This window comes from Eurytemora carolleeae, unplaced genomic scaffold, assembly GCF_000591075.1.
Source record: "Eurytemora carolleeae unplaced genomic scaffold, Eaff_2.0 scaffold196, whole genome shotgun sequence".
NCBI lineage: Eukaryota > Metazoa > Arthropoda > Copepoda > Calanoida > Temoridae > Eurytemora > Eurytemora carolleeae.
In genome coordinates this window covers 305,338-317,370 of record NW_019396109.1, presented here as the reverse complement: position 1 = coordinate 317,370, position 12,033 = coordinate 305,338, and the positions used below count along the sequence as shown (strand labels likewise).

Below are 12,033 nucleotides of genomic sequence, written 5' to 3'. Positions count from 1 at the left end.
TGTTTACTCCAACTATATATATATATATATATATATATATATATCTGTTTACTACAACTTAAACATCTCTCTTTCTTTGCTAAATCATTAAATGAGCCATTTAATGACGACATTCAAGGCAGAAGACAATTTAAACTTGGAATCGTCATATTTGAAGAGATTCAAGCAGTCATTACAATCTGATTCTTTGTGGGTATATTTTTTAAAAACTGCTTTAAGGGAAAGACCGGCTATTTAAGGTAGTTAAACTGAGTATGCAGTGCTGTGGACAAATTCTTTAGGATTCATTTGAGACATATAAAACTTTTCCACGATGTATAATTACTGAGTTTGAGTGCATAGCTGACGCTCATAATCATGAATTTGGGTGGATACGTTTTTTTTAAATTATTAAACTACGACGACGAAAAATTAAAGTAAAAATTATACAGTAAACTAAGTAGATGGTTGGGAACCTTTTTCTCAAACGAAATTTGTCAATAAATCAATGTTAGAATCAACTATTTTGTTTTCATCATTATATTGAATTTCTTATTTTCTATGAATTTGTTCGCAGATTTCTACAAATTTTTCAAATGTCGTCTTTTCAATAAAAATTCCAGAAAATCTTTGTGAATAATTGAGAGATTATAGAAACTAATAACTATAACTTACATAGCCGGTCTGTCCCTTTAATGGGACTGTACGCGTAATTTCAAGTAGCAAAGATCTCAATGCCCGATTCACAAAGATACCCTTGAAACTTTAATCTGTGGAAGATACCGACGTGTTTATGACTCGAAAATTGTTTATTTCTGTGAGTTTCTCCAATTGCTTTTTGTAAACAAGAAATGCGCAAGTCACTTTTGCAGAAAACCCGCATTTGAAAATATACAGTTTAAAGAAACAAAAACATTGATCTCTCACTTGAAACTACGCTTACAGTCCCTTTCAGACTGAATTAAAGATTGTACTATGCAGTTCAACTACTGTGATTCAAAGCCGACAAACTCTGTACATGAACAAAAACTAGATTCTAAAAAAAGGCCAGGGCTTGAGAAGGAACAAACAAATATTCATGTTTCAATTCACATCAGGTGACAATTTTTCTATATTTAAGTTATAGATAAATATAATTGCATCGAGCCCGCTGTTTACTGTTGAAGAAACATTGAAGTGAATTTTAATTTATATCTTTCTGGAGGAATATTGAATAGCCATCATACTTTATTAAATAAAGTATGAATATAAAATAATTATTAAACATTTTTCTAAAGTTTACGTCGCGTAAAACTAACTAAAAGTAAGATGAAGTGAATCCGTATTGGAACCTTTTCCATCACATTTTAATCAAAATTCGTCAAAAATAGCATACAAGATTTTTAATAAGCAAAATACCATAACCCAACAAAAATCTACATTAAATGGGGGAAAATAGGTTAAGACTCGTCATGGAATTGATTAAAAAAATACAGAAATCAGTTTTTTTATCCACGATTTCTTTTATTATTAACGAATTCCTTTGAAATATTTCTGAATGCAGTTATACTTCAAGAAGGACCTTATGAGTTTTGACCCCCATATTAATTTATTTTTAAGAAATTTTTCCCACTTGGGTTTTATAAACAGTATTTTTTCTTTACATTTAGGATTCCCTGCATCTGTAAATTTGTTTCTTTCAATCCCCAATTATTGAAAATTTATATTTATGGCCGAAAGCTTAATTTAACCTTGAAAACGTCATATTTCAAGAGTTTAAGGTCGTCTTTACAGTCTCGACATCCTTTGGTATGGTTAACTGTGTACTACCCAGGAGAATTGGACCCGTGGATGAAAGGAAGGAAGTAGTTTATCTAAACTGCTATTTCCGCCAATACTGGAAGGACAGAAGGTAACTACCACTAAAAAACCGTTGAGAGCCGACTTGGAGATCTTTTTTCATCTTTTATTGACAAAGTTTGAATCAATCTAAAGTTGCACGAGGTTCAGTTTGTATGAAAATGTTATGATCACTGATTCTTGATAACATGTTGTCCTTAGGACTTTATTCACAAAAATTTCACTAGAAGCAAGGTTATAATGCATGGAAAGTTAATTGGAGTTGCATATTGAAATTAGTTCTCTCTGGGCGGAATTTGTAAACAAGAATAGATGCATCAGTGTTCGTTTAGTAAAAGCATTAAATTTTGAAAATTTTGATAATTCACATAATAGTTTGCTTTGACCAGAATATTTCATTGATTTTTATGTGAAAGATGGATCCCATGTCAGGCTTTGACATCCGTCTTGTGTTTACATTACCGTCCAGAGACAGTGCACTGCAGTACAAAAGATGCGTACACCTCTGAAAAAACTTTCCTTGCATTATAACCTTGACTAGAAGGGGCTGGTTTATTCTGTGTACCGTCCCGTTTTGCCTTATATAGTACGTGTACTGTACAGCTGTTTATAGTTTGAAAATCGACTCGGTTATTGTGTAACGAACCGCGGAGTTTACGCATGCTGTCAAAGATCACGTTCTCTAAGTTGTCTGACAAGTTCTCATGAGACAATCTTTATCATACATCTTTAATTGTTTCTTTGTAACAAATAAATTTTAAAAAGGTAAGTTTAAGTTCAGGCTATAGACACCTAGACCGCATGGTTTGAGCGTCGCGTAATTTGAAACATTTTTTCAGATTGGTTTATAACACACCTAAAGTTAAAGAGTTATCCCTAAACTACAACATGAAGGTAAATGTTAATTAGATGGATTCCTATGTAAATTAAATAGCATAATCTTATATATTTTTATATACCAGGCACTTTTGAGGACGATTTTGTGGCCGCTAGGTGTCACCTTCCAAGCAAATTTTTCAAATTTACTCGATTATTAAATTGGTCACCATTTAGGTCGGTTTCCTCTAGATTATACTTCAAGTCCTAAGTTAAAATTTACAACGAACTTATTTTAGACTCCTAACATTTCCTTTTATAAGGCTTTTGTTTTATTTCCAATTCCAAATCCCTGAAATATCGAGAGCAGAGACACCTAGCGGCCAAATAATCTTCCAAGTAAAATTAGTGGCGATACAGATATTGAATTCAATTTTAATAAGCCTATAACCCCTTTCATTTTATCTGAACGCTCCCATGAAAAAAAAAAACATTAAAAGAAATTTAATCATTAAAAAATGCAAGAAATGGGTAATTTTTTTGTAAATTTTCTGAAAAATATAATTTTTTTAGGATTTTATTTGGAGACCAGATACTTACTTTATCAATGGAAGAGAATCATTTCTTCACAAAGTGTCAGTGCCAAACCGGTTTTTTAGGATTAAAAGATCAGGTTTATTGTTTTTCAAAATTTATGAAATTTACAGTCGTCGTCGTCTTATCTATATAATAAAGCTTTTCACTCATATATATATTTGTATGTTAGCTATAGCTAAACGACTGGACCGCATGGACTGCCTTTTTTAGGGAACCCTTGAGTACGCCGGGGTGAAATAGGCTAAAAAAATTCTAAATATTTTTTCTTCATAAATTCTATTTTTTTAGATAAAATATTTTCAAAAAATTCCCGGGCAACGCCGGGTACTTTAGCTAGTATATCATATCTTGATTTAAAACAAGCTTTTAAACAGCATGCATATTCATAATCACGGAAACAAAGTAAAGCTATCAAATAACAGTGTCTCTTTGTTTACTTTTAATTCATAAAAAGCTTGTTAACTGTCAAAACTTTAATAAAAAGTCGTCTTCATTGTTTTGATATAAACACCGGCTACTGTATGAAAATTCATCTGAGAAGCCATTGAAAATTAGTTTTGGCTTTTACTATTAAAGAAATATTTTACAATGAAGTCTGGAAGTTCTAAATATTTTAAACTTTATCAATTTATTTATTTTTAATTTTTTTACGCAACAAATTAGTTGATACATGTATTTAATGCAGAATGCAGATAATCATTTTTCCAATCTTCTTGTTTTCTGGCTGTCCTGTTTTGCTCTTTCAATTAGCTGCATACCCCCGCCCCCCCAGGATGGTTAATATGCAGTTTCAAGATGCTGATCAGGCAATTTGTAGTATTTCAATATCAGCTCTTGAGTTTCTGTATTTTTTCCAGTTGTTTTTTATATCGGCCATCTATGCAGGTTTATTGCTGACATTGTTGTAATGAGAACTTCCCTTTGTCAGCTGCATTACATGTATCAATGTCTTGCAGTAATTTAGAAAGAAATTAAAAGACCTCCTAGCCTTAACTGCATTCGGCTAGGTTCAAGTTGATTTAGATGTACCTCTAGGAAAGGAACACCCAATGAAACCAATGATGATCTCTCTCAGAAAGTTTTGGTTAAGATTCCACTGCAAAGCAGTTTCTGAGTTCCACTTTATCGGAAGTTTTAAATATTAATTTTTTCATATATACAAGTAGTAATCTATTTTTTAAAAACAAATACGTTTTCATAAAACTATTTAGGAGAAGTATGTTATTCACAGAGGCTGACATTATGTTTCGAGTGCAGGTAGAGCTTTGCTATTTATTAGGGGGGATGATAGTTTCCTACCATGTGTGCTCAGTTAGCTGTACTATACACTTACTTACAACTGTTTACTAATATTGACATAATATAGATTAGGCCAGAATCTCCTTATAATAAACAAATATGGCCTATACAATTAGTAAAGGATTAGCGTACATCATCACTCTATACACTCGTTGATTTAACCTCATATGGGCTTCCAGGTCCCTTATAGTGTCCCATTTAGTTTTCATGATAACGATTTTAGCTTTTATCCGTTGCTCTTCAGACTTCAAGCTGCCTTTTTTTAGGAAAATATTATTTCGCAGAATTTTTCTGTTTCATTTCCCGCATTTTCAAAAAAAATGTTCAAAAATTTAAAAATATATTTTTTAATTTCAAAATTTAAAAAAGTTTCTTTTAAAAAGCACAGGTAACGCCGAGCACTTCAGCAAGCATATATTGAATTTAGGAACAGTTACATGGTAGGTTACATGGTAGGTTACATGGTAGGTTACATGGTAGGTTACATGTAGGTTACATGGTAGGTTACATGGTTGGTTACAGTGAGAATTTAAGAGGTTACAAAAGAGGTCTTCAATGAATACTTAGCACTAAAAAAATTGAGTCTTTTCTCCAAACTGAAATTTTCTAATTCCTATCTCTTTGCCACCTCATGGTGTAAAGCTTTGATATTTCAAACTTAGATTGTTTGATCTTTCAGTATTTTTAGTTTGAAATATCCAAGGTTAACGACAAAGATTGTGGCTAAGTCTCAATTACATTTAATTCTGAAACATTTTTTGAAGTCTTTATTTTTGATTAGCTGCAGTGCCTAAATTTGTACCAGCTAGAATCTTTAAAAATGTTAAAAATGACTTTAATCAAAATGAAAAAAAAGTTATATTTGTATGCCAAAAAAAAAAATAATCAAACAAAAAATGTTTGTTCCACGTACGCTCTTTGTACTGGAAAATGTTTTGTAAACATAATATTTTTAGAGTTTAAGTTTTCTTTATTAAAGTGCTGATCTGAAACTGAAGTTCTGAAATTAATAACATTCTGTATGTGATTTCACTGAAATCACTTAAAGATGGACTTCCTGTATATTTATATTGTACTGAATATTGTACTGAATATTGTACTGAATATTGTACTGAATATTGTACTGAATNATTAACACTCTGATACACAAACATGTACTGTCATTGTTGGAAGTTTTGGACATAATGATACAGGTACATATGATATGTATGTACTGCCATTATTGACATAATTATTATATACATAATAATAAAGGGACAAATGTACTGCATTGTTGGAAGTTTTGGAAATACAATAATAAAGGTACAGATTTACTGTCATTGTTGGAAGTTCATCTATAAAGACTGAAATTGTTGAGTATTTATAATGCCCAATTATGTTCTAAATTAGTTCGAATAAAAATATTTTAAAACAATTGGACGAAAAAATGCTATATTGCTACAAAATGTGCACTAAAGTATTGATTATTTGAACATATCTTAATGCAACATTTAAGGCGAACTCAAGAATTTGTCCATATATTTATTAATTTATATCTGATATATAATTTAGTAATGTTTAATCGCACTTAATTTTACAAAAAATTAATAGTGGATTTGAAAAAATATCTATGCGTTGTATTATTATTATTTTATACTGTTCAATTGAGGAATGTACAATAGCAATGAAATTGATCAACCTTGAGAGGACCCAATTTGAAATTAAGTTAGTATATGAATTACACTAATGATTTAATTTGAAACAATACATTTATGGTGGGTAAAAAATTTTAATAGTTCAATTAAACATATTAAATATATGTAGAATTTACTCAAACGCAGTAATGCTTAAACGGAATGAAACTGAAGTTTGTGACAATGCAATTTTGAGTTCAATTGGTTATTTACTAAAGTCATATTTAAATAACATTAAAGAGACGTCAGTTTTGAACAATGAATAGAATTTAAATGAATATAAGATTTCATTGCTTCTAACTTTTACAACAAAGATTTGCCACAATTAGATTTTCTAACGTCTATATCTATGCAAGCCAATGTTGTAGACCTTTAAAGGGAGTGACCGGCTATGTAAGGTAATTGAACTGAGTATATGCAGTGTTGTCGAAAACTTCTTTAGGATTCATTTGAGACATATTTCACTTTTTAAAGATCTGTAAATCCTGAGTTTGAGCGCAAATTCGACGTTCAAAACTCCTGATTTNTGAAATATCCAAGGTTTAAACCATGAGTTTGTGGCATGAACTCAGTTCCTTTTCTAAAAGATGTTCATTGTGCAATCTGTAAATATTTTTAGAAGTACTGTACAGCTGGCACCCTTCTCACCCCCTTACCCTGGAGAGTATACAGCTAGCACAAACTGTGCTGGTCAACTGGGACAAGGGGACTCAGTTTATGAGCATGCGCACAGGTTTGGATTATTATTAACATCCAATTTTACATCTTAATTATTTTCTTCTTATTTAAATGTACTTAGATGTACTCAACAAAATAAGACCAAACAATTTTGTATGGAATACAGGGTGTCCCACGAAACATGACAGTTGGTAATCTGTTTTGAATGTCTTCTTCCATTTACTGCATTAGATATTAAAGACTTTTTTTGCGGTTTATTTAGTTAAACAAATCTTTTACTCAAATATATTTTACTTTAAAATTAATTTTACTTTAACATGGCAGTCCATATGAATTTTCTATTATTCTCTTAGGTATCAAACATCATAACAAATTATGGAAGAAGACATTTAAAACTATTCACCAACTGTCATGTTTCGTGGACACCCTGTACTTCCAATCTTTTTTTCTAGCTAATAATGATAACAAAATTTGAGATACCCAAGATTTTTTTTTTTTTTCCAGTTATTGTATGGATTGTGATATCCTAGAAAACCTTACATGTTTTTTGAGAAATTGTTTTCTCCCTTTTATCTTTAAAGGAATGTTTGGGTGAAGAAACATTTATGGGGAAAATCAATAAATTTCCTAGTAACAAATATTAAAAAAGGATAAAATTTTTTAATACATACCATTGCTGAATTGCACAGAATCTTAAATTTCTTACATATTAAACATATTAAACAGATTAAACGACTTTTATTTTATTTTAGGAAACAGATCTGTTGTGTTTATTAATCTTAGATTTCAAAGAACAGTAGGTTACTACTTTCTCAGGTTTGATCACTTTAATTATTCCTTTAATAAACCTTAGAAAAAAACTAAAATTTAAGAGCTAAGATTTTTTTTGACTGAAATTATAACTATTAACTACTACTTAACCGGGAGATTAAGGGAGGATAATTAAATTGAGGGGAAAACCACTTAGCCGAGGGCCTCCAAGACCTTTTTGGGGTTCTAAACCTCACGAGCGTAGCGAGGGAGGTTTATGCAGACTCTAGTGCAGCTTTTGTTGCTACAAGAGCTTATATGATGATGTTTTCCATATCGTGCAGAAAAAGGAGAAGAAGAAAAAGCTGCAAAGTGCAACTGGAAAGCTACAACACAGGAAGATGAAGCCAGTTATTTGGGGAAAATCTAAAGTTCAATCTGAAGCAGCAATGGTAGCTCCTTTTGACATATATGTGTGTAATACTCATCATACTACTATCTATATTTCTTGTTTTTCATTCTTTATTCTTGATTTTTGTGACAAACTATACTCAGATGATCTTCAGTTTGGATATAAATATAAATCTTCCACCAGTGTACCTGGCTGGCTCTGCAGACAATTTCTTTCATCAAGCAGAAACATACATCTGTCAATGTTGCTGCGCTGGACTGTAGCAAAGCTTTTGATAAGTGTTTATTTTCTAAACACTTTGGTAAATCCTTGACAGAGGGATTCCAGCCATCTTTGTTCGAGGTTTACTAGCTGATTATTAGCTTCAAAAAGCATGTGTTAAATGGTCAGCTACACTAAATGGTATACTAAATGGTACACGACAGGATCCTGTCTATTCCCTATCCTATTTACAGTGTACATGGACGGGTTGCCTAGAGAAAGTAGATTTGGTATTGAGGATCTCTTCCTTGGTGTTGTGTCCTACTGTGATGATTTTCTGCTGCTGTCTCCTACACCAGAAATGGTTTACAAAACCTATTGCAACTTTGTGAAAAGTATGCTGAGAAGAATAATATTTCCTGTTCAACAAATCCAGATCCATCCAAATCCAAATCCAAATGTATCTATTTTACTTGTTGACGTGCCAAAAAACCGGTGGAGGTCGTCCTTAATCATCAGAAGCTGCCCGGGGTCAGTCAGGTTGACCATTTTGGTCATATCATTCATGAATCAGGTTCTCAAGAAGTAGGCTGCAGAAGGGCTAGAGGTTGGTTTGGTCTTTCTTCAGAGTTGCATGCATATATTTTCACCGTGTAACCTGACAAAACTTCTTCATATAATGGTGAATACTTTCCACAAGCTCCTTGCTTGGGAAATACAGTGATTCCCGGTTTTTAAGTTTAATCCAGCTACTGGTTGTGGTTTCAGATATAAGGCCTTCAACTTTGTTACACAATTTCTTTGCAATATATCCTGCAATCTTGGTCCTCTAGTAGAATAATACCAGGCTGCAATATTGGATTTTGTTTATCTTCATTTAGAACCTAAACATACCCAAATTATTCATTAAAAACACATGTAAAATTTTCTTTACAAATGTATAATGAATGTAAGAGACTAATGTATTCAAATTTATAATGAATGTAAGAGACAAATGTATTCAAATATATAATGAATGTAAGAGACAAATGTATTGAAATAAATGTAATAGACAAATGTATTGAAATATATAATGAATGTAAGAGAATAAATGTAATAGACAAATGTATTCAAATATATAATAAATGTAAGAGACAAATGTATTCAAATATATAATGAATGTAAGAGACAAATGTATTGAAATAAATGTAATTGACAAATGTATTCAAATATATAATAAATGTAAGAGACAAATGTATTCAAATATATAATTAATGTAAGAGACAAATGTATTCAAATGTATAATAAATGTAAGAGACAAATGTATTCAAATATATAATGAATGTAAGAGACAAATGTATTCAAATATATAATGAATGTAAGAGACAAATGTATTCAAATATATAATGAATTATAATAGGGCTAAGAGAAAAAAAGCTTAAATTAGGAGAGAAGAGGGAGAAGTAATGATCAAAAGGCATCATAATTATAATTAAGAAAAAAGCCCCAAAACAAAAGAAAATTTTACAAATAAACGAGGGAAAAACTTGATGTTGCACAGATAAATTGGTGATTGTGATGATGAGCAAAATTTATTCCATCACCAAAAAGATTGATTTTCCATCATCAACAAGAAGATTCAGTTTACAGCGGGACCTTGATTAAGTTTCCATCACCGGGAAGAAGATAAAGCTTCCATAGAGAAGGAGTATTCATCAATTTGGACTCCCGCAGTCATCACGTAACAAACGATATAAACGTCCGTCCGTCCGTCATATACACGAAACGTAAACGATTGTTCCAGTTATTCCTGTCGAGAAGCACTGTTCCAGATATTGTTCCTGTTGAGAAAAGCTGTTCCAGAAGATATCCCGAACTAGAAGTTACTATTGCAGCCTATCAAGAAGTACATTTCAAAAGTACTGTTCCAGAATTATGTTCCAGAAGTAACTGTTCGGAGAATGCAGAAATGACGTTAACGACACCGATAAATTACGTACCGTATCGATTATTAACACCCCATAACGAATGCAAAACGTATTGTTCATAATAAAATTGCTGTTCCCGTAAACAGCAGATTGTTCCAATTAATTGTTCGAGAGATGAAACCAGCAGATTGTTCCTGAAACTAAGATTCTGTTCCAGAGCCAAAACCAACAGATGGTTCCTGAACCTAAGATACTGTTCCAGAAACCTGTTCCTGATTAACACTTCGGAGAATACGCATACAATAACCGACTCGTACGAAAAAATTGACTAACCAAAACCACTTAAATCCGCATGTTTACATGCAAAATAATAAATCCGTTTTTTTAATACATGACATATCTAAAATAATTTTGAGTGGACGAATATTTTAGTGGAATGAGCAAGAAGAGAAGCCAGCTCCGGTTTCTAGATTACCAAAATTAGAAATAAATTCTGGGGAGGATTGTGCTATAGGTAAACAACTACATTTGTCTTGTTTAAATAATAATCATCCAATGGGTCAACATTGATGCACACTACACACATTTGCTTTTTATAAGATTGATTTTACTTCCCTGTAAACAAGAATGTAATGCAAGGGAAGTTAATTGCAGCTGCGCATACTCTGCGTACATATTGAAACCAGTTCTCTCTGGGTGTCTCATTTTTAATCTTTCTTCTCATGACTTTAAAACACAAAAAATAACCCCACAACATGGTTTCATAATGTTATTAACACTTAGGTCCAGGAACTGATGATATCCAGTTAGAAGTAGAACCAAAGGTGACTGTTATATAAAAATATACTATAATTAATTAATAAAATATTAAACCAATAAAGAAATAAAAACAAAAAATAAAATAAAAAAGTTCAGATATTCCTGTCATACAAATTAGGATAAGTCAAACATATTAAGAGTTGAAAGGCACTTTTTTGGACGTTGGAAAAAACAAACTAATGCAGTTTGTATAGGTGGATCTGTTTCAACCAGTCATGATGTATTTTTTACCCATCTGGAAGCAATCGAAAATTTGATAAATATTGAGTTTCCAGGTGTTTCATTGCAAAGCACTGGCTCATTTATAACTTAATTTTTACAAAATTGTTTGTATATTATGTTTTTTTGATATTTTACATTTTGAATTTTTGTTTTTCTCAGATTATATATTCCATATGAAGTATGAGACACATAAAACTTAGGATGATCATTTTAGGTACTTTTAAACTGAAGGTGTTATCAACTGTTTGAGAAGAAGTTTCTCTGCCTGAGTCTTCTGATCCTAAACTCACTAGTTTTTAATTCAAATTAGAGCTAGGATGTATATATTCACCCGTCTACAGGCCGATGATGAAAATTATTTCTAGGGCTGACTACGAAAGTAGATCTAAAATCAATTGACATATATATATATATTAAGAGTTGAGAATGAGAATGCAAGATATTGGCATTTTGAAACTTGGCAAAAAGTTTGGTACTTAAGAAAGTTTTTAATTGCCATGCTTTAACCAATAAACTGGAGAAAATAAAAATGCCAGCTGTACAGGAAAACTGTTAATAGAAGAAAAGTTAAAAACAAACTTCTGTTTTAGGAGAAATTTGTGATTCACTGGAGTAGACAGGGCATAGGTAAGTCAATAATATTTTTTTTATTTTACATTTATTATTTTACTTTTTTAGTCGAATTGTTTATTTACCTGTCTGATGTGGATTCTCATATACAGAACAGTAGTATATACAATAATACAAGGTATGTACATAAACATGTACTATGTACATATACAGAACAGTAGTATATACAATAATACAAGGTATGTACATAAACATGTACTATGTACATATA

General features: G+C 31.4%; 1 protein-coding gene and 2 long non-coding RNA genes across 3 annotated transcripts; all 3 read left to right on the top strand.

The window, feature by feature from the left end:
- Positions 1-885: 885 nt before the first annotated feature.
- LOC111695183 (gamma-aminobutyric acid receptor subunit alpha-5) lies at positions 886-4,492 on the top strand. The gene is made up of 5 exons (XM_023464405.1): positions 886-1,076; positions 1,793-1,870; positions 2,658-2,712; positions 3,208-3,307; positions 4,443-4,492. The coding sequence occupies exons 1-5, from the start codon at positions 955-957 to the stop codon at positions 4,490-4,492; spliced, it is 405 nt and encodes a 134-aa protein (XP_023320173.1). The 5' UTR covers positions 886-954.
- Positions 4,493-5,671: 1,179 nt separating this feature from the next.
- LOC111695163 (uncharacterized) lies at positions 5,672-7,698 on the top strand. The gene is made up of 3 exons (XR_002763803.1): positions 5,672-5,723; positions 6,823-6,936; positions 7,634-7,698. It is a non-coding gene; the product is annotated as an uncharacterized LOC111695163 (long non-coding RNA).
- Positions 7,699-10,267: 2,569 nt separating this feature from the next.
- On the top strand, positions 10,268-11,993 carry LOC111695190 (uncharacterized). The gene is made up of 4 exons (XR_002763811.1): positions 10,268-10,665; positions 10,935-10,975; positions 11,783-11,819; positions 11,871-11,993. It is a non-coding gene; the product is annotated as an uncharacterized LOC111695190 (long non-coding RNA).
- Positions 11,994-12,033: the final 40 nt, after the last annotated feature.

Coding starts and splice junctions, on each gene's coding strand:
- LOC111695183 (XM_023464405.1), top strand. CDS start 955: ATGCAGTTCAACTACTGTGATTCAAAGCCGACAAACTCTGTACATGAA. Junction 1,077..1,792: donor CATGTTTCAATTCACATCAG/GTGACAATTTTT, acceptor TGTACTACCCAG/GAGAATTGGACCCGTGGATG. Junction 2,713..3,207: donor CCCTAAACTACAACATGAAG/GTAAATGTTAAT, acceptor TAATTTTTTTAG/GATTTTATTTGGAGACCAGA.